Genomic DNA, 23,743 nt, shown 5'->3' on the forward strand with positions numbered 1-23,743 from the left:
AGTCAGATTCCTTTGACTCAGGTGCACAATGGCATGGGGGTTGTGATACTCTGGCCTTCAGTGTCATTTTCACCTCACTCCTATCAGTTGTTCCTTATTCTTTTTTAGATATCTTCAGTAAGTTGCTGTGATCTGGAGTGTCTCCCACTCTGTTCTTGTGGATCATTTCTGCCTATTTTAGTGTGGTCTTAAGTTCCTCATAGAGGCCACTAAGGGCAGTTGCTAAAGTTTCTAACTTACCCAGTATTGGTGAGCAGGTGAAAGCAGGGCAAAGTGTTTCTGCTGCCTGTTGTGCTCTCTTTATAAGGCTACATAGATCCATATCTTAGTGTAAATACTGTATGTAAACACTGCCATTGTGTTTAGGAGAGTTATTTGGGTGTCCCTGTTTTTTGATTAATAGTAAATGCCTTTGATGGAAGATTGAAGAGTTCCTAATAATGAGGTCCAGATTTCATCAGTCTGTGCTTTGATTTGATTCATTTTTGGATACTGTGAACTTTCCTTTGGAGGGGGTTTCTGGCGTTCCCCTCACATAGAATGCCACTATTTCCTCCAAATCCTCAGAATTAAGTGAGGGCATCTCATGGTGCTGGGCCCCCTGTTCTGCTAACTGTCCATGGTCACTTGCAGGGGGTATCGGTTGTATCTGATGAAAGAACAGGCCACCACTGGTCCTTCTTGCTTTTCTGTGGTGCTGTCTTTGGCGTTGTGTTTGGCTGCTTATCTGAGCTAACTGATTGTGAGACATTAGTGGACAGCCTGCCTGAGTTGTTAGTTGTAGTTGGCTACTGCCTTACTGTGAGCTTTGTTGTTGTCACCATTTCATCTTTCAGTGCTTTAATAATGAGAGATAGGATGTTATAGTCCATTGATTGGTTTGGGCTTTGTGTACTGCCAAACATCAAAACCTCCCCTTTACGCCTTTGCAGAGAAGTGTTCAGTGATGATTGTTTTTCCTTGGAAGCTCTCCTCTGATCTTGAGGAATGTTGTTGGGTTTTGTTTGAACTACGCCTGGGGTTCCTTCCTTTACAATTTCAGTCTTCTTTGAGGAGGCCTGAGTCTCAGAGTGTCCTTAGGCTGGTGCGGTGCACCTGTCTTGAGTACTATCCTGCTTGGGGTTGTCTGCATAAGCTATGTCTTTGCAGTTTCTAGACCCTGTAGGGCAATTTGCTGGATCACTTTTGGCTCAAGAGGGGAAGGCAATCCTAGGATGTCAACATTAGTAGTATAAATTGCAGCAGCCGGGTCCTTGAGATAGAAAAATATAGCAAACATTTGGGGTTGGCGCTTGCTGGCTATGGGTAAAAGAAGCTAGCCATCTGATGCCTTCTTAAGTGGTGAATGGGATGAATGCCACCTGCTGCTAATGCTTGTCCACAATGCATTTTTGTCCCCCCTGGACTGGGCGGGTCGGCTTGCCCTCCTGCACTTCATGACTTCATTTATTAGAGTTGAGTTTAAGCTTCATGTTGCTTCAATTTGTGAAGTCAGTTCTGAAACTTCTCTGGGGCCCTGAAACAACCTGACAATGTTCCTACGGGCCGATCTCCTGCTTTCAAGCGATTGCATTCAAGGGATCTGTAGTACAAAATAAAAGTACATGGGTCAGCAGCTTAATTCAAGATCCTTTTAATCAACCTACTCGAGGAGTATCACATTTGCCAGAGCTGCTAAACCGCTCTCCAATTCAAAACCATTCTACAATCCTGTTAAGAACACAAGCACCATTGAGCGCGAGACAAGCGCTCGCGCACATCAAATTCCAAATATGACACATCCTTCTCCATTGTTAATTTACACTACAAATGATAACAATATGCAACACATAAAAGTCACAATGTTGTGGATAAAATAAGTAAGGAAAAAGCACACCAAACAAATGGAAAAAAAAAAAAAAAAAAGGAAACAATTACAGAAATATATACAGATGTCAAATACAAGTTTTAAAAAACAAGAAAGTTTAGGTTTGACATTTGATTCCCTTATATAATCATCCAAATATGCAGGTGGTCGTCTCTTTCTTTCTCACTGCTCTGCTTTCCTGTCTGTTTCCATCCTCCTTCATACCTATCTGCTCACTCACCCCATTTCTTTCATTACTACATGGAGAGGAACCTGGAGAGACATCACAAATTGGTTTCTTAACTTCTCTCTCAGTTAACATTAAGCCACTACAACCCTCTGCAACATCACTGATTTTTTTTTTTTGAACCCTCACTTACATTTCCCTTCTGATACAGAGCTACTCTGTGTTTATTCCATTTGGTTCCATTGTCTAAAACCACACAATAACCACTCACTTGCTTAACCTCGAAAGGACCACAGAACTTAAACCAACCTAAACCCTTGTGTCCATCCTTGAATTTCAACCATTCACCAACTTGTATACCTGAACGTATAATCAACTGTGAAATTTCCACATGACTATCCACCTTTAGCAAACCACCCTCCAACCAACTAGGGACCAACTTTGTTTTGGCCTTAAGTCCTCTCATGAACTCAAAGGTGTCTTTTCCTTGTCTCTGAGTTGCATGATGTGATGAGCCCAAATTGCCTCATGTACCGCTATATCAATGTTTTGATTACTCTGCACTGCCAATTGAATTGTACCTTTAATTATACAGTTAATACGCTCAACAATGCCATTGGTTTGAGGATTATATAGTGCAGTACGATTGTGCATGATGCCATAAGCCAACAAAGACTCTTTCATTTCAAAAGATTTCGATTGTGTACCATTGTCAGTGATAATAGTATGGGGACAACCTTCCCTCCCAAAAATATCTTTTAAAATGGCAATGGTACACCTTGTTAACACCTCTATCATAAACACCACCTCCATCCATTTAGAAAACACGTCCACCAAGACTAAAGCAAATCTCCAACTATAGCCTAAATCAGGCATTGGCCCTATAAGATCCAGACAAACTGTGTGCCACGCTTCGCCAGGATCTTCAATATGACACATCAGTGACTTCTTCCCAAATGTTAATCTTTTTTCACTCTCATTACAATGTATACACTCTTGCACCCACTAGGCGGTTTTTCACATCAACAACAGGCCACCAAAAATTGTATAATTCTCCTTCTTACGTTCTCCGGAGTTACAAATTTGTCACCTCTCATCACTACCCCACCATCACTCAACAACAGTTCATCCAAAACTTTGACATAAGGTCTCACCTATACCGCAACTGCACTCTCTTTCTTTGCACCCTCAACAATCATCTTACTGACACACTGTAACACAGAATCATTCAACATCCCTTGTAGCCATTCCGTTTTAGAAACAACAACCAAACCATGTTGCACTATATCTTCTATCCATGCTACCGCTTCTTATTCCCCCTTTATCAAAACTGCCTTACCATCAACCAACTTCCATCAACTGCAAACCTTGAAAGAGCGTCAGCTTGAACATTTTGCCATCCTTGAATGTGCTCAACATTATACACATACTCCTGTAAATGTGCCGCCAACCTGACCAATGTAGCAGAATCTTTTCCCACCCTTCCTACCGACAATACTTTAATTAGAGGCTTGTGATCTGTTCTCAATTTGGAACTGATACCCCACAAAAATGTCCTAAAGTATTCCACTGACCAGGCAGCTGCTAAGGCCTCTCGCTCTATCACCGAGTAATTTCTTTCACTTTAAGTGAGTGAGCGTGAGGCAAAAGCCACTGTCCTTTCAACACCTTGGTGCAATTGAGATAATACTGCATCTACACTAGACACACTTGCATCCACAGTGACAATAGTAGGAAATGATGTACCAAAATTTGTGCATTTTATATTGTCAAAACATGCTTGTTGTACTTCTGACCATATGAAATTGCAACCTTTGCACAACAATACTCTCAACCCTTCTGTTTTGTCAGCAAGTTTTTAACAAATTTTGAATAATACTCTATGAGTTCCATGAAGGATCTTAATTCATCTTTGTTCCTTGGACACAGAGAGAGCTTAATAGCGTCCAACAGGTCGCTTTTTGGCTTCACTTCTTCAACCAAAATTGTATGGCCCAAATACTCAATCTCCTTCCTCAAGCAGACATTTCTCTTTACGTAGAGTAAGTCCCACCTCCAAAAGTTTTTGGAGCACCCTTCTCAAAATTTGGTTGTGTTCCAGAACAGTTAGTGCAAATACCAAATTGACATCCTGGAAAAATATAACATTGTTGAAGCCTTCAAACACATGTGACATCATACGCTGGAAGACACTCGCAGCAGATGATAGACCAAAGGGTATTCTGACGAAACGAAAGGTGCCATCCATGGTGATGAATGCTGTAACATCCCGCGAACTTTGATGTAAATGGATCTGATGGTAAGCACTCTTAAGGTCCAATTTAGAGAAGAGCTTGCCACCATTGAGTAACATAATGAGTTTGTTAATATTGGGTAGAGGAAAATTATCCTTTACAATGTTCTGATTGACACTGCGAAGGTCCACACAAAATCTTAACTGGCCATTGGATTTTTTTGTGATAACTATGGGCGAAACCCAATCAGAAGTGTCCACAGGTCCAATCACCCCCTCCTTTAACATATCTTTCAACAATTTACTAACCTCCTCTCTGACTACAATGGGTACCTTCCTAACTTTATGTTTCACTGCAACTGCTCCTAGCTTCATGCAAATTTTATGCACATAGCCCTTTAGCTCCCCCAACTCTTCTTGAAACACTTCTTTTACTTCTTCAAGAATACCATTGAAATCACCATCTTCAACAATTAAAATTTGTTCTGAACCTCTTGGATTAACAATTATATGCAGGTCGTATTGGTACAGCCAACCTAATATTGGTGGCCCACTCTCAACCACATACACCTTGCCATGGGTCTCTCTCCTTTTAAAGTGAATCACAGTTGTGAAAAAAAACCAAAGTCTCAATGTCCTCCCCTTGGTAACTACCTGGACAAATATCTTTAGCTGTCAACTCAAGTTGCGGCCAATTCATCATAAAAACATCATTAGGAATAATAGTATACTTTGATCCAGTATCCACCATTAATTCTACATTTATATTTTCAATGGTGATCAAAGCCTTGGGCCTGCTTTCCCTTCTGTCACTATTCATTTTGTTGTCCCCACCCAAGCTAAGTATGCGATCAGATGGCTCACATCTATCTTTACACCCCACCACACCCTTCGACTTAGGCCATTCAACGCACATGCGTTCAAAGTGGCCTTGGCGTCCACACTTTGTCCACTCTTTACCTATGGCATAACATCCCTTGGATTCACTGCTGTGTAAATTACTACTACACCTGTTGCATTTCTTCTTATTAAAAATAGATTTCTGTATCTTTTGTGAACTTTGTGTATTTTGTCCCACAACACCCACACTACCACAATTGCTTTCCACCCCACCAACAGTTTCCTGTGTCAATTGCTGTTCTCCACCTCCATTGTTATGCTTCCCCATCTCTCTTGTGCATAATTCTGATTCTTCTACCACCTTGGCCATATCAATAGCGTCTTTCAAACTAGGATTCTTTGCAGCCCACAATCTTTCTTGAATTGTTCTACTCTTACACTGAACCATTAACTGATCTCTAATCATGTCTTCACACATGCCACCAATATGGCATTTTACAGATAACTCTTTCAATCTGGACACAAACTCATCAATGGACTCGCCCAACCTCTGTGGTTGTGTATAAAACTTATACCTTGCCAGCACCACATTAGTCTCCTTCGCAAACCTATTGCTTAATCTCAATCTAGCTTCTCTGTATTCATCAGTAATGCGAGCTCCATTATCTGTAGCCACAAGCATGAATTTAAATAGTCTATGCGCCTCTAACCCTATGCAATTTAACAAAATTGCTTTTTTTGCGGGAAGAACTAAGGGCCAGATGTATGAAAAATGGCTTTGCGAATCACAAATAGCGATTTTTAAGAAATCGCTATTTCCGAGTCGCAATAGGCCATGTATCATAAAAATCAGGAAGTGAGTCATCCCAGGCAGTTTCAGGTGCCACACCAAAACCAGCACTCAGAGAGAGTCAGCCCAGCCACACTGAGCAACACTTTGAAGGAGGCAGCACACCATAACAACAATGGACACCTCTGCCCAAGGAAAGGAGAAGGTAGAAAGAAAGTGTAAGCTGAAATTTAGCGAGCAAGAGCTGGAGGTGCTGACAGAGGAGGTGGTCAGGAGCCATGACTGGCTTTTTGGCAAAAGCTCACTCCAGGTGCCTGAGAGTGAGAAAAGGAGACTCTGGGCAGACATACAAACAAAGATCTGCGCTGCTGGAGTGGCACAGCGCTCGGTAGAAGAAATTAAGAAGAGGTGGTACGACCTGCGGTCCCGTGCCAAGGAGGGAGTGGCAAGACGACTGCAGGAGGCCAGGAACACAGGAGGCAGCCCACCCACAGAGTCACCCTCCACTGCGATAGAGGACCTAGTGGAGTCCACACTCCTCCCTAAAGCAGTCAGTGGGGTCACTGAGATTGACACCTCCGGCACACCAAGTACCAGCAAAGGTAAGTGCAATATTGAATTGTAACCCCATATGTGTATGCACAAAAGCCCCTTAGGAATTAGCAAGTAATGTAAAACATTGTGAGAAGTAGTCCATTGCACATCTTAGAAGCAGCACAACAATGCATTATGGGAGTGGCAGTCCACAACCCAGAGATGAAAGTAGCACATACAATGTAATTAAGTAGAGCAACACCCAGAAGAACACAACACCCACAACACAGTGAAGAGAAGTACCTGTACCTTTATTACCATTGTGTGACCGTAATTGTAACAGACATAACTGACATGCTGCATATTGTCGTTGCAGGTGGGCCAGGCCCAGCAGCCACAGCATGTGCCAGTTTAGGGGAGACTCACACCCATCCTGCTTCAGACTCCAATATGAGTGGGTCTCTGAACATTGCGCCACTCTGACGCAGGGCCAGGGCACTGCCACTGTCAGAACTCAGTCAGGACTCTGATGAGCAGCAGGAAGGCCCACATACACCATCCCCAACTGGCAGATGCCCCCAGATGCAGGAGCCCAGTTCGCAGCAGACCACAGCACCCCGCAGGATGGCTATGAATGCAGGTGCACAGGCGTATGAGGCAGGTGAGGGAACCTCCTTCTTTGGTGGCCTGAAATCGGCTATGTTGCAGCAGCAGCGCCTGCAGAATAAAAAGATCACTGCATTACAACAACAGATGCGGCAACATAATGCCAACATGGGCAGCCTGCATTGCCAGCTGGAGTGCCTGAATGTAAACATTGAACAGCTGAATGAGGGACAGGTCCAGGCATCGCAGGACACAAGGGAGCTCACTTCTGCCTTGAGGGAACTATGCCAGGAAATGCACCATGACAGGGTGAGCAACCGCAGGCAGGAGCGACACTTCATGAGCATGTTCGGAGGATTTTGTTGCTCTGTCACTAGGCTGGCTAATTGCACCTCCCAAATTTCACGTTGTGCAGTGGCTGCGCAGGTGGAGGCAGCACACAGCAGCAGGGATGTGGCTCACGGACTAGTCCAAATCACAAATGTGATTGACAATATCATGGGAACAGGTCAGCCACACCTAGCGAGCTTGGACTGGGGGACACAGAGGACACATCCAGCCTCAGCAGCCTAGCTGTGCCCACAACGGACACCAGACGGCGCAGTGCCAGGCACAGCACTGCCACAGAGGCAGACAATCGAGGTGCCAGTGAGGCAACTGGGTACTCGAGTGGCGTGCATGGCCGCAAGAAGTGACTGTAGTGGCCAGAGGGGTAATGAGTACACTATGAAGGAATAGTGCTTTACTGTGAACTGCTATTGTTTTTTTTTTAACTCACTTGTGTTGGTATGCATTGGACTAACATTACCTGACATTAAGGTAATAAATTTACTCACTACAGGTACATTTGTCAGTGGATTTGTGTTTACATACTTACATCTGAAATGGCTGTGTGTGATGTCAGCATGCCTTTGCCTTCCCTCTGCTGCACTGGTCCTGTCTGCTGGCTGTAGGGGTGGTATGGGATCATCATCCTCATCTGAGTCTGGCTCCGATATTTCCACAGTTATGCCCCTAGTGGTAGCTATATTGTGCAAGATTGCACAAGTAGCCACTATTTTACATGTCGTCTCTGGGCTGTACTGTAGTGCCCCTCCACTTTTGTGGAGGCACCAGAAGCGACTCTTCAGCAGGCCAAAGGTGCGCTCCACCACGTTGCGGGTCGCCCTGTGTGCTGCATTGTATCTCAGTTCAGCAGGTGTAGTAGGATTTAGGTAGGGCGTCATCATGTAGGTGTGCACTGCGTAGCACTGTCTCCTGGAAAGGACAGAGGGTATATTGAGTAACTGAGCCATCTGACATCAGCACGCCATCAATGCGCCAGTGTACAGAGGGACAATACCTAATAGATACCCTTCTCCAAACTCCCCAGCTAGCAGTCTTGTGTGAATGCCGCTATGACGAAAGATGCATGAATCATGGGTGCTCTCTGGGTACCTGGCCACGAGATCAGTTATGATGTAGGAGGCATTGCATATCACCTGTATGTTCATTGAATGTTGGTATTTACGGTTGCGGTACACATACTCTGTGGCTGATGGTGGACAGACTGCAACATGTGTCCCATCTATGGCACCTAGGACATGGGGGAACTGTGCTATCTGGTAAAAATCTGTTTTTGTCTGCTGTATTTCCTGTGGGGTGTGGGGGAATCTGATGTACTGGTGTATCCTGCTCAAATGCAAAAACCACAGATGATGGACGGAATGCAGAGCAAATCAAACATTCACCCCCAGTCACAGATCTGGGTTTAATCCATCAGTCTTTTTGCTTGCCATGCCATTTCAGTTTGGACCCAGCCATATGCAAATCATTCTTGAACCTGTTCCCCATGGGAACAGTCCAGCCCGAACTGCCAGGCCAGGTCTTCCCTGAACCAGAAACAAGCATCCTGGGACCGGTTTCAGGGTATCACCCTTCATCAGCCAGGCTAGCTTGAATCTGGTGGCATAGCAAGCATATCCTGCTCAGCATGGCGTTAATAAATGCATTGAAAAATCTAGAGGGGGTACTCTGTGAGACCCCTCTAGCTGCTGCTATGACCCCTTGATAGCTCCCTGAGGCAAGTAGGTGGAGGGAGCATAATACCTGCACATGGGTGGGGATACTGTGAGTCCTATGTGTTCTGCGCTGCAGTATGGGTTGTAGCTCAGCTATCAGATCAAGTATCATGGCTGAGTTCAACCTATACCTCTCAAATATTTCCTCCTCAGTCTGGTCAAAAAGTGTAATGCGCACTCTGAAAATGCGCTCCTGTCTCCTCCTCCCTCTCCTCAAACCTGCCAAGATCCTCATCCTCCTCGCCATTACGTAGAGTGCAGCCATTGTGGAAAAGAGTCTGAGGCATTCTGGGCCTCTTTATATAGGTTGCACCTGGTTACCACCTGGTTTCACTTAGTGGTATTTTGCATGTGCAAAATGCCATTCTGCGAAAAATTGCAATTTGCGATTTTTTGGTGCATCGAATTGCGACATGGATTTTGCGAATCGCATTTTGCGCCTCGCAATTTTCTACTGGAAATACCGAATTCCAAAATGCGACTCGCAAATCCAGGTCGCAACGCAAAAAATCGCAATTTTTGCGATTTCTTATTTGTGGTCTGCGAATGCCTTTCATGCATCGCAGACCACGTTTTTGCATTTGCAAACAGCTGAATTTTGCGATTCGCACCTTTTGCGAATGCAAAAAAGTTTCATACATCTGGCCCTAAAATCCTCGCTATCTAATGCCAACAAATAATTAGCAAAAATATCTATTCAGTCTTCCCACTGGATCGCTGGTACACCCTGATGTGGCAGGAAAAATGGTGGTGCAGAGATTGAAACGTGCTCCATGTGTTGGTACTAAGTAAAAACAGTTCAAACTAAGAAAATAGATCCCTCAACATAATGAAACTTAGCAGTAATGTCAACATGCAAGTTCATTGACAGTAGTATAGTGAAGGTGTGCACGTCACCATGTAAAAGAAATGAAGTGCACGCACTGCTGGTCCTAGAATATGAGATGTCACTGTGCTAGAACACGTGCGTGTCACCGTGCTACAACTTTCAAGTCCGGGGAACTTCAAGAGTAAATCAGAGGTGCTTTGTGCTTTAAAGTAATCGTTGTCCCTTTAAATCTGCATTACACCACCCCTTTAAGGCCAAAAGCGCTAAAGGCACACTACAGCAACGTTATTCTTTGGTGAATCAGAGGTGCTTCGTGCTTTAAAGCAGTGGTTCCCAAACTGTGCGCCGCGGCTCCTTGGTGCGCCGTCAAAATTAGCCAGGGGCGCCGCACACAGTCTGGAAACCACTCGGAGGTGCTTTTAATCGGTAGCTTTTCACCGTGGTTTTGGAAACAAAACCCCCTGCATTAATTATTGTGACCAGCGGAGGGCGCCAGAGTACCATTAATAATATCCCTATGACAAAAGAAAAGAAATAGTTTAAAATAAATGGTTTTCAGGAACCTGAACGAGAGAATAAAGAAGTCAAACTGTAAATAGTATAGGTACAGGTACAGGCTGGGATTACGTTCCCCCACCCGCCAAAAAAAAGTAACATAATGGGGAGCCGTGGCCAACACGGCCAATAGGTCAAAGGAGCTGGGGATCGAAAAAGTTTGGGAACCACTGCTTTAAAGTAAGCATTGCCCCCGTAAGTGTGCATTGCTCCTTTAAGAAAAATATGACGCCACCCCTTTAAGATCAGAAACACTAAGGCACGCTGCAGCAATGTTATTCTTTGAAGAACAACCCCTTGATGCAGACCATTTGCACCTAAACGCGCTGTTCCTCACATTGCCTTCATAAATGCCCTCTCACAGTACCTGATATACGCATACTTACAGGTATGTACAACAAAATACACACAATCACCCTACCCCTGATCCTGCCCGTGTTGCCGACGGGCTTGCCACTGGGTTTGTGCCCTTGGGCTAGTTGCTAACCGCTGAGTTCCGCTTCACTCAGTAGGCCGATATCCTTAATCAACGCTCGTCGCCAAAATAATGTAGTAGAAAATAAAAGTACATGGGTTGGCAGCTTAATTCAAGATCCTTTTAATCGACCTACTCGAGCGGTATCGCGTTTGCCAGAGCCGCTCCAACCGCTCTCTTAGTCAAAAACAACATTCTCCAATCCTGTTAAGAACATGAGCACCCTTGAGCGCTCGTGCACATCAATTCCAAATATGTCAGGATTGCATAGAGATTGTGTGAATATTGCATGAAGATTGCGGAAGGAGGGATCGGGCACTAGGATCTGATGCTATCGTCTTACCTTCTGTGGGGCTTCTGTTGAAAGCTGGTTTGTAAATCGTACGAGTCCCTCAGAGTTGATAGGCTGTGGTTGAAGTAGTGGAAATCTAAGGGCATGTTGATCTCTGGAGACATTCTGGTTGAGATGGTCGGAGAGTGATGTAGAATAGGGCAAGGCAGGGGTGGGGGCGGGGTAACTCACTGTGGCACAAGCTGCACCAGACACTATGCTGGCCACTTCCGTACATAGCCAGGACTCTACCCAATGCCAGGGAGACTAACTCTCTCTGGGACTCCAAAGCCGAAGCCAAAGGCTTCTGCCACATGCTATTAACACCTCCTCCTTCAGTGGTCCTTTCTTACTCCTACAATTGGATGAAGATGTTGTTAAACCTACATGGTTGACCACAGCTAGGCAGGATAGGCAGGTTGGACCATGTAAGCACACGAATCAGAGGAGGAGTGTGTCGATCTCCCCTGAACAATGCAGACCTCTGTCGATGACAGTCACAATGCCCGCCAGCTGGGGCAGCCTACGGTATGTTGAAAGCCCTTCTTAGGTCGGGATCTGTGTCCATGTCCAAGTCCCAGTCTTGGTATCCAGCCTAGGTTCGACAGCTCGGGCATTTGTGAGTCTCAGCTCACTTGCTTATAGGAGCATCAAGAGTCTGCATTCTCACAACGACTCTCAGAACACTGCTTCCAGTTGGGAGGTCAGAAATGCACAGAGAGCCAATTGAGAAATTCCTTATCTTTTAGAGACTACAGCTAAGTTTAATTAATGGAGGAAGGGAAAGACAAAAGACTGATATTCTTTATATCCGCGCTCTTTAAAAACAGAATCGGCTGAATCATCCCTTCACCACTACCATCCACCAAATGACAGATCTCAGGAGAAACTAATCACCCAAATAGGTCCAGCAATCAAACCCACATTCCAAGCAAATACCCAACCATTCACCCCAATTGAAAATAACCCCACAGTAGTCAGTCAATTCCAATCTCAGTATTGGAAAAATGCTCTACTGTGGCTTACACGCCGACCAAGTAAATTGACCTGCAAATAGCACAAAATGTGGTACAGCCTTAAAAGCAATTAAACCTCCATCTACAACCTAGACGCCCCCAGCGTCTCCTGGGCAACTTCAGAATCACATTCAAGGCCCTACAACTCAACATTAAAATCATGGATGGCTCCGTACCCCTGGGGAAAATCTGCAAAGCAATATCACACACACTACTACACACTACTTCCACTTCAAGCAGCATTACTTTTTAGTCAGTCCCAGAACTAATTGCAAAAACAGATACAATGAATTCTTCTCAGTCATCAGTATTCACTTGTAGAATTCAATTCCATCCTAGCTCTGTAACCCCTCCACCCCGATATCATGCCAGGAAAACATTGAATACAAAAGTATTCCATTGCTTGGTTATGGACTCAAGCACAGTAACTCCTGCACTCACACATTTCACAGTTATGCCTCCTGACTACAAATTATTGGCTTGCCTCTTGCTCTTCTCTCTCTAGCATCAAGAAGCAATTTGGTTTTGCAGTGTGCGCATAGGAAATGTAAAAAAATAAGTGATTGTATGCAGCCATTTTGTCGGCAACTTGCATGTCCCTGTATTCTTTGAGAAGTGAATGGGCGCAGGCTATGTCTTGCCATACTGAATTTTCTTCCTTTAGAAGAAAATAGCAATTCAGTGTTACCTTTAATCTAGTAGTCTTGATGACGTTAGCACAGTGATGTGAACAGGGGTATGCACCTCCAAATGCATATGAGTAAAATGAGATCCATTCTTGGCTTCCACCACAAAGTGGAACTTGTCTATGCACTAATGCCTTCACCTCTTGACTACTTATAAAGCATCTACTAAGTCCTACCGATGAAGACTCTGGCACTGATCCATTCTCTAGTCTAGAGCACCGATCACCCATGGTTAGGCATATTCTTTCAGGCCTGGGTGACTCAAAGGCTTTAGGGAGTTAGACAACTCTTAAAACAAGTATTGCCATTGCTATTAGGAACAAGGGAATCACACACTGCTGTAAGTTCAATAAACTGTCAAGTATCTGCTTGTTAGTTGTGCACTTTTAAGGTGGTAAAAGGGGCATAACAGAGGCCCCCGCCACCCCTGTGGTGCGAGGGGGCCCCAGGCTTACCTTTACTGAAGGGGGCCCCCTCAGCCCCTACTGAGGTGAGTGTGTGGGGGGCCTTCAGCATAACCTGGGGGGGGAGAGGGCTTCTGTTTTGTTATGCCACTGGGTGGTAGGGAGGTTGAACAGTCCACAATGGGCTTTTTTCCAATCTTTCAGTCTACACCATCTGCATGTGAGGGTTCATGTATGCCCAGGTGGATAACTGAACAGTTCATGCAGTGTTCACATTGCAAAAACTTTGCAATAACAAGGCCTCCTTCTATGTCAGTGGGAACACATTTGGCCAAAATCTTCATCAGAGCAGTCAGAAAATGTTGGGTGAACTGCTGCCGTTTCATTGCTCGCCCAGCCAAGCCTAAATTACCCCTTAAATTGATTTCTACAATTTTTGTGTCAGGTTTCTGGGCAGGAGTAATGTCCATTTTATGTTTTAAGTACTAGGATGACTTATTTGTGTTTTCAAACTATTTAGACCCTCTTTACATGCAGGCCAGTAATCCTGATAGGACTGGTTGCAAGAGTTACCAATTAAATGAGAATTACAAGTCCTTTGAAAACACTGCAGGTCTAGTGCTTCTCTTGGACTCTTCTGAAAGCAAACAAAGCGTTCGACTGATATGCCGGGCAATAGCAGGAAAGAATAATATGAAAACAGACTTTTCACTAAAAGCTTGTGATGCAGTAACACTGATGCTACAGTGTTAGTAATTCCACGGGGTGAAAGTAATTCCCAGCCTCCTTGTACTCAGCGGATTTTATGTCACTGGGAGTCATTCATGTACAAATGGAAACAGGACCATTCAGTTCTAGCAGATTGAAAGGAGAAGCCCACTTTACCAATTCTCAACCAGAGACCTCTGGAAAGTATTCCATGAAATGAACACCAGTTTTATAAAAATTCCTGAATATGCCTTAATTTCGTTCTGCTCTGGAGTGGTGATCCAGGGCATTCCAGAGATTGGAGTTCAGCTGCCAGACAACAGGAGCCAGCTTTTGTAGATAAGTTGGGCTTTTGATCCAGTGAGCTTTGTGAATATTACAAACCATATTGAATGTGACCCTGGAATCCACTAGGAGCCAGCAGAGCACTCTGAATGCTAGTTTGCCATAATTATGTTTCTACAGAGCAAGCACATTCTGGCAGCCTGATTTTGAAGTATTAGTACTGTGTACGATTATTTCAAAGGCCTGTAGGCAACACATTGTGGAAATATGGACACCCCATGTCATGTCAATTCATTGAGGTGACAAGTTTTCAAAAGTGTAAGAATTTTCAAGAGCACGCAGTTTTGTATATTGACACCCTTAAGGGCCTCACTCATCTGAGAGATGAATGAGAGATCTGTGTCAAAGAAGCTCACCAGATTCTTCGGATTCCGAGAAGTGGTGGGGATGGCCCTTGTCAAGAGGCTGAAGCAATAGAAGGGTGCTAGAACCTGTACGTCTGTGATTAGGATTTCTGTTTAGGCTCTATGCCGGCAAAGGAATCTTCTTCTGCTCCAATATTGGATGCTGTTGAAGTAGTTGCAGGTGTTGGATGGATTGCTTCACTGGATCTTTTTCCATGCCTACATAAATTTTGGTATCATCTACATACTTTTGGAAATAGAGCTGATAGTTATCTACCTGCTGGGAAAAGGTGCCAAGTGGCAGTTGAACAATAATGGGGAGAGGAATGATTCCTCTGGGAGACCACAGTAACCCACAAGAGGAGGAGTCCATAGCTTCTATGTATACTTGTTGGCTAACACAGATCGGAGCAAAATGTATTAAATTTAGGGCATACCTAGATACTGTAAACCAATTTTTCAGTCTGTCCTGTGACATGTTATACAAGATATAAAATACCCCCTCCCATACATTATACGGGTATTGCAAGTGACAGAGGAGCTCCATGACCATATTGAGGAACCAGGCTGACGACTAAGTTTCTTTATAAGGTTATGGAATGCCAAGGTAACATGCAGTATCCTTATGTACAGCAGGAGGTACTTTATCCCTTATAATACATGATCACACTTGCCCCTTTCATACAAACTACTTAAATCTTTCAAAGAAAACAGAGAACATGTTTGCAAACATGAAAAATAAAAATAGATTCTCTAGTGCAAAATTAAACACATCAAAAAGCTGTGATATATTTGTTGCTGAAGTTTAAAAGGCACAATAGCTTGGAATGTGTAGAACATGCAGAAAGATTCCAACTTTTCTATAATTACCTAAGGAGACAAAAAATAAACATGTTGTCATAAATATCGCCTTTGTATTTGTCACTGTACAGCTAGAAAACCAGAGCAGAATAAAAAAGCCAAGTTTTGTTTTTGTTCTATAACTAGCTGTTCAATTATGCTGCGTGACCTCACCTGCGTTTCCCCCTGGCAGCCTCCTCTAGCAATAGGTATAGTGATGTCAGAAGTAAACTGCAATAGCTTGTTACAATTGAGTTCTGACGTCATTTCTTTATAACCACCTACTGGGTGTCACAATTTGCCGATTACTAAGAAATTAGAGACATGATTTTATACAGGGATTGTAGAATGTCCTGTATTATGGTCTGCAATATTGTATGCTACAGAGAATTTGACAAGGATCAGACCAGTTAGCTGGTCTTCATCATCAAGTGTCATGAAAAGGTACTCACTAATGTTTGCCAAGGCAGATTAGGTCCCTTTCATGGGTCATAACCCTTACTGAAAGTCATGGAACAGGTAACTGTGTTCAACATATTCTTTAAATTGTTCCACAATGCCCATTATGAGATTAAGCTGAGGTATATATGATTGGAAATTGTTTGATAGCTGGCTGGTACAAAACCGACCGATATTGGTATTTTAGAAGTGGGGATATGACTGTTTTGATTGGTGAGAGACTATATTGGTCTTAAGAGAAAAATCTTTCTTTTCATTGGTAAATGCATTACGTTTGTCCCACTTAAGGGCGGTTTTGTTACCACTTTGGGGACCGACCCTGTTACATTGATAATTGCATGTTTGCCTATAACTTTGACTGCGAGGGAACTTCTTTTTCGTTTTGTGTGCCTCCTTCACGCTCACAGTGGCGCTTTGAATTCACTCGCTTATGTCGGCGGTGATTTGAATTGGCTCGCTTATGTCAACTGTTTCACTTTTTATTTTCAGTTTGTGTGGCAAGAAAAGTCCAGTTACTAATTTACAACTCTAATAGCTCTAACTCGAGCAAACACAAGACCCATTGCATTGCAAATGCTTGTTTGTGGCAGCACGTACTTCTAGAATCACACAGAAGCATGATGTATGCGCCTCTCATACTTTACTTCTTTCCGTTCTCAAATGAAGTCACATTTCAACCAGAGAAGGAGACTTACGCTGGCAACGCGGTAGAGTCGGCCTCCATCGACCGTTTCTGTCGCATGTGGAATTTGGTTCCCCTACCAACTGGAAGTTAGAATGACACTCGAAGGACACTGTATGTTTGTATTGGAATGGAGGTTGCAAGTCGGTGACTACTTTTCCATCTTGAAGATCCGGATTGTTGCAGGTAACAACTGGAAAGAAAAAGAGATCAACAAGAAAACATTAAAACTACTTTTTCATTGACTGTTTTTTCGCACAGGTCGGCGGTTGCAGTATGTAATTGTGGGTATGTAGTGTAAACAGAAACTTTAATGATAAAGCAACAGTTAGTGCCGGTGAATTTGCAATGCCTTCCTGGAGGTAAGAGGGCTGGTGGTTGTTCAGTGGTAAGGGTAGGGGGTAGAAACTGAGTAACCATCCTACGAATAATTTTTTGTGTTGGTCAGGAAAGTCAGGAACTTGCTTGTGCAGTTTTAGAGAGGTGTACAGTTCTAGAGAGGTGTGTATGTTTTCTCACGAGGAGGACTAACGTTCGACGCAGAGGAGCTGAGTGGGACCAGCGGCGTTAAAGAAGAGAAGGAAAGATGGCTTCCAATGCCTGAGGATGGGGACTAGTCTGACATGAGCACTTTGATCAGGTGGATGGGCGCGTTACAGTTATAATTGGTGCAGCCGGTGTAACGTGGCCCAGAGAGACAGGAAGTGCTCCCGAATGAGTAAGAGTGGGGAAAAAAAGGAAAGCAGAGAAGGAGGACGAAAGAACATCCATTTTGTAATTAAGGGCGCCACATCCATGTCAAACTCCATGCACAGATTATTTAAACTCTGTAAAATATATGGCATTTTAGTCAGTTTATTCAGATAAACTGAGCAGAAAAGGCATGACTTTCACTAATTTCAAATGATCAGTGGGGGAGGGCAGAAGAAGGATTCAGCAACATCTCTGCAGTGTTAGTATCAATGAAAATACTGAAATATTTAATGAGTATTTCTTCAGAACTCATTGTAAAACCTTCATTTATGATTATATTATAAAATGCACCATTTGGATCCACATTGCAGGCAAGAGCAACTTCCAATGTGCTGCTAGTGATAGTTAGGTGTGGAAGATTCACTCGCTCTAATGGTTCAATTTGGGGTGGCAATTTTCCTATCTTGCATTTGGACCTACCTATATGAAGCATGCACTGACTCTGATAGGTTGTACAGTCCTGAAGTTTGAGGCAAACCAAAGTAAAGGAGGGAAGACGTTAGTAGTTCAGATTCCTGAAGGCGTTGTATGGGGATGGTAGTTGGCAAGGGGTCTTCCTGATGTGGACAGTAATGAGCAGTTAAGGATCAAGGAATCCTAATATCACCACTTGAACACTAAATTCCAGAGTGTGTTAGTCAGTGAAGAAAGTTTTTCTTATGAGTAACATGAATCGATATGCTTAATATTAGGAATGTAGGGCCAGATGTATCAAAATTTTTTGCATTCGCAAACGGTGCGAATAGCAAAATTCGGCCGTTTGCGAATGCAAAAATGCCTTTCACGATGTATGAAAGGCATTTGCAGTGCAATTTTAAGGAATCGCAAAAATAGTGATTCCTTAAAATTGTGTCCCCGCACAATTCCTAGGGAATTCCTAGGGAATTCCTATTTGCGATTTCCAAAGTACATGTATCAAGAATTTCCTAAATGCGAATTGGGCATTTAGGAAATACAAATACCACAAACTCAAGTTTGGTGGGAAGCATGTGCAATTTTTAAAAAATTACATGTAGCACATCTAGGGCTTCACATGTCCGCAAATATTTTTTTGGGGTGCATCAGAGGGGACCTTAGGCCCTCAGCACTCTGGGGTTTGCATTACCTAATTTGCGAATTCCTAACTGGAATTCGCAAATTGGGAAATGCAAAAACATTCGCACCTATGGGCCTACAGCCCATAGGGATGAATGGAGTCGCATTCCCTAATTGCGATTCGGTAATATCGATTGCAAATTTTAAGAAATCGCTATTACCGAATCACAAATTTCATACATGCCATTTTTCATTTCTTAAATAGCGATTTCTTCAAATTTGCTATTTAAGAAATGCAAAACGGATCTTTGATACATCTGGCCCGTAATTTTGATTATCAAGACTATTCTTATGATGGACAACCCATTTTGAATTTAGTACACAAAGGGGGAACTAACACGTTACTGAAGCCCTTGGCCTAAAGGATCAGCTGTTTGTTTTCTAAGTACTGATTGACAGGAGAAACTCTTTACCTGACTAGAACCTTGTTAAACAAGGAACAAGGGGTAGATACCACAGGGCCTCGTACATCACTTGAAGGTGAACACAGCTATGAAGTTCTAAGAGCAGGCATTAATTACAGTTTTGAGGAAAAGCACTTTTTCCTAGCAGCCATTTTAGCTCTGCAGGAATAAGAGTAGGTTGGAGTGGTAGATGGTGCAAAATGTATTTGAGAATTCAATGAGCATGAAAGCGGCAAGGCCACCTCAACTGTAAGTAGCAAGGACCTCACCTAGGACTATCTGAACCTTGCTGGTCTATGAAGGTGGTGGAATTTGGCTTGGCATTTGTTGGGGAGAATCTATACGAGGAGTTTAGATTATGAGTGCTTTGGAACAGATGTACACACTGGATGAAAATGATACTGGATGAAAATGATTGGGATAGACGGACTAGTATAGTTTGTACCAAGGGCATGCTGTAGCGGAAGGATGTAAGTAATTGTTGAGAATAGCCCTATTACAACTAACTGGGAAGTTATAGAAGCGTTGGCTGGCTAGATCACAGACAAAGGACTTGAATTTTATGGGTTTCGTTTTGAAGAGTACTGAAGAGAGGTGAAGAGGGCATGGAGTCTAGTATGTTAAAGGAATCTGCAGTTTCTTTGAATTGCTTTCACTTGCCCAAGCCTACGTTTGAAACAGACTTTTGGGTGACCGAGAGTCTGAGCAGACATTCTGTGGCCTTCACCTTGACAAGCCAGGACTTCCAAGGCTGAAATTGTGCCACATTGTACGCAAAGGAATAAAGGCAGCCAGGGACTCTAATAGCTGGACTGGCCTCCCTCAGGCTGGGCTGGTAATTGTCTAAGCCTACTTTCCATCAGATTAGCATGCATTCATTTTGTGCACAGTCTGTCGAACCACCGTGCTTCACTACAGGCTCCACTGCATAAACAGATGCATTGATGTTCTATATCCAAGCCTGCACACGTCCAGTCGCTTTAACCAGCAGATAAAATGTCTCATTTTCTGCCAGCATCTAAGTACCAGCCTACAAATCAGGCACAAGCAAGCGTTCACACTCTGGTTGCGGACTCCACTCCACTCCATTGGTTATCCTTCTCCACGAAGTGAGTTGATTTACTTGGGAGGACTGTATCGAGAATCTGAATAGAACAGTCTTGGGTAAGGCAAGAGTGAGGAATAGAGCAGTTCGGAATTTGGAGAGAGTTCGGGCATGGGTCCGAGCAGGAATGTGCTGCTAACGGGAGAGATGGGCAGGAATTCACTGGGTATATTCATGAAGGATTGATCAAATAGTGAAAGCAGGAAGGAATCAAAGTGAAACTGAGGTGTGCAATTAGTGCAGGAGGGACACTGTGTGTAATTGCATTAGACAATGAATGAACGGGAGATCTGGGTGGGAAAATATGACTTAGCGCCTGCATACATAAACCAGTCTCACACTTCAAACTGCTGCTCAGAAAAACACCTGGAACAAATTTAGTTGGATCGGTTTGTGCTCCATTCTTCGACCACCAAACTACAATAATACTATACCTTTACAGGAAGGTGTAGCCCCACTCCACCTTTCATTTTGTTGACAAGTCATTGTTTTACTTCCACTAAACAAAAGATTTTCTGCGTTACACTGGTACTCTATGATTTCCTTGTATCCAAACTCTTCTCGGTTCGTTCCGTTGTGCGTCCCATTTGGTATATCTGGAGGTTTGCCGCAAATTATAGCTAAAAACAGAGGGGGGGGGAAATAACATTTTAGTTGTCACTGCCTGGTTGTTGCATCACTAAGATCAAACTTGTCTTGCTGCTAAAACCAATTACTTATATGTAACAATGGTTCTTCACCTTGAAGCACTTCAAGATTCACTTGCTGACATTATTCGGATATCTGGTGTTCGGGTCTGAAAGTATTTGTCAGAATGACTCACATTTAGACCCACAAATACATACAATGGCTCCCTAGGGAGATGAGTTTCTCTGCCCAGGGTTCTATGGCAAAACAACCACTGTTAATTCTCAGTGCAAATCACACAGATTTATTCATTATTGTATGAATATTAACGGATTCAGAAAAACACCAAATAATATGTGCTCCAAAAATGGCACAGAGAAGGTAAGGAATGAATCTTTATTGTACAATTAAAATCACTACAATGATGTGCAAAATATTGTTAACATAAAATTAGAAACTTTTTTACATGTAAAAATATGTAACTATTACATTTAATAAATACGGCTTAAAAAGGTAAAAGTTATACAAAACTCTCTTCTTTGTTAGTCCCCCTCCTATCTCGTTGTTCTATTCCTTTCCCTAAACATTTCTTCTCAGCCTTTCTTAATTTTTTTACCATATGTGCACTCAAGATTGGATCACCTGGTTTTAGGCATGCTATTACTGCTTTTCTGCATGACCTTATGCCACGTTGATTAAAAAGGGATTTTAGCAAGCATTTCCGCTCTTGCTCTAAGTCGGGGCACAGACATAAAAGGTGAGTTAAATTCCACTTCCCCTTATTACATAACCTGCACATTTCCTTAGGGCTCTCCTTCCCCCCTACATAATCCTTTTCATCACCAGGTAACTTTCCTAGTCGGATATACAGAAATTCCATTCTCAAAGCAGGGGACCAGCCTTCTTCAAAATAGAGCTGCTGTCGTAGACATTTATACTCATTTAGTACCCCCCAAGCATGCGATCTTTTTGATAATATTTCTTTGTCCTTCAGTAGAGATAACATCTTGATTTTATTCTTTACTACTCTTTTGAAACATGTTACTGTTAGGTTGCTTTCCCAGCTTTCATTCAGCCCTAATTCATTTATTGCCTTTTTTAGATAGAGCGCAGCCGGTTGCTCACCATTTTTTTGCAGTTCTTGCCACAAGCCCTGACACAGGTCATTCCTCTTATTGGTTTTTATTCTGTGGCAAGTTTTCATATAGGCCCCTTTTCTTTCTATTGTTTGATTTATTAGCCCGAACTCCAATCGTATCTGTGCTCGTGATGTATATGGAGGTATATGAAATAACAGTCTATATGTTCTTATTATACTCGTATTTAAACATAGTTCATCACGTCCTCTTAATGCAGCACCTCCATACGTTAAACTATGTGCCAGCTTGGCTGATATCACCTTTAGTAATGGTAAAATGCTTGGACCGTTCAAAGTTCTTTTTAGTTTTTAGAATGCAATGCGAAGTATTAGACCTTTCTTTTCCAACTCCTCCCTATACTGGGTAAAGCACCCCTTTTCATCAAACCGCACCCCCAGGTAGCAATAGGAATGGACTAATTCCACCTGTTCCTCATTCATGAACCATCTATATTTTTTGTTTATCCTACGACTACATTCCATTACTTTCATCTTTTCTAGGTTTACTGTCAAACCGTTTTGCTTTGAATAATTTGCTAGCCCTCCCAGTAGTCTTTGAAGCCCAACTTGTGTTTGACTTATCAAAACAACATCATCTGCATATAGAAGATTAGATATAGTTATTTGGCCTAAATTCGGTGCATGAGAGTGTACAGCTTTTAGTTCTTCTGCTAAATCTGCTAAAAACAAATTAAAAAGATAGGGTGCAAGGACACAGCCTTGCTTTAGTCCTTGAAAGGTGTCTATTTTTCTTGATAAGACAGACCTGTCCCCTATCCATATCCTCACCCAGATGTCAGTGTACAGGAGCTGTATAGTTTTCAGAAGACTTGCTGGAATGTCCAGTTCTATAAGCTTCCTCCATAGCAAGTTTTGATTTACAGTATCAAAGGCTGATTTAAAATCAACAAAACAAAGATACATTGGTAGCTTCTTTTGAGTTTGTTTATCCATTAACATAGATAATGCTAGTATGTTAGTTTCTGTTCCTATTCCTTTTGTGAAACCAGTTTGATTTAGCGGGACAATATTTCTATCCGTTGCCCAATCTTGTAGTTCCTTTAGAAGTAGGGTAGCAAAAAACGTAGCTTCTATATCTTGTAACGTAATAAGTCTGTAATTTTCTGGTGCATCTCTGTTACCTTTCTTATAAACAGGGTTTATTATAGACCCCCGCCATGAATCTGGTACTATATGTAGCTGTAGCACACAGTTATAAACTGTGGTTAATACCGGTATCCATAAATCAGTATTTGACAAATACAAAACTTGAGGAAGACCATTTGGTCCTGGAGCACCGTCCTTCCTGGATTTTAATACTATTTCCCTTATTTGATTCTCCTGGAAGGTGTCTTTAATGCTATCTTTATTTCCTTTGGCCCCATTCCTGATGTCTTCATTTTTTGACTTTTCCTCTCTAGGCCCTATAGTTATTGGTTTGAATATTTCATTGAAAAATTTAACCCATGTCTGTTCTACTATGTTTGAATTTACTACTGGTCTTTGAGGCCGATTTATTCCATTTACTGTTTTCCAGAACTGCTGTGCATTGTTTTGTTTAGCCAAAAATAGTATCTTAGCCCAGATCTCACCGTTTCTTTCCCTTTTTTCTTCCCAGACTAGTCTTTGCAGACTCTTGTTTACTTTCCAGAAGCTATGCTGTAGATCTTTGTTTTGTGGGTCTTTCCTAATTTTCCTTTGCATTTTGTTCCTTTCTTTTCTTAACTTCTGAACGGCTATGGATAACTTTATTCTTCCCCGGGTCTCCTCCACTATTTTTCCTCACTGGCCCCTATGGGGTTTCTTTGCAACTCCCTTTTTTATTATACTATTAAGAAAACTCCTCCACTG

The 23,743-nt window shown here is 42.7% G+C and overlaps 1 protein-coding gene across 1 annotated transcript in view; it reads right to left on the reverse strand.

Annotated features, from left to right (window-relative positions):
* The window catches only part of LOC138299901 (C4b-binding protein alpha chain-like), a 552,670-nt gene that overhangs the window by 193,469 nt on the left and 335,458 nt on the right, over nucleotides 1-23,743 (reverse strand). The window contains exons 11-12 of the mRNA XM_069238606.1: nucleotides 20,562-20,747; nucleotides 16,784-16,963 (exon numbers count right to left, since the gene is read on the reverse strand). Coding sequence (XP_069094707.1) covers nucleotides 16,784-16,963; nucleotides 20,562-20,747 — 366 coding nt within the window. The remainder of the gene's footprint in view (nucleotides 1-16,783; nucleotides 16,964-20,561; nucleotides 20,748-23,743) is intronic.

The sequence above is a fragment of the Pleurodeles waltl genome, chromosome 6, assembly GCF_031143425.1.
Source record: "Pleurodeles waltl isolate 20211129_DDA chromosome 6, aPleWal1.hap1.20221129, whole genome shotgun sequence".
NCBI classification, from domain to species: Eukaryota; Metazoa; Chordata; class Amphibia; order Caudata; family Salamandridae; genus Pleurodeles; species Pleurodeles waltl.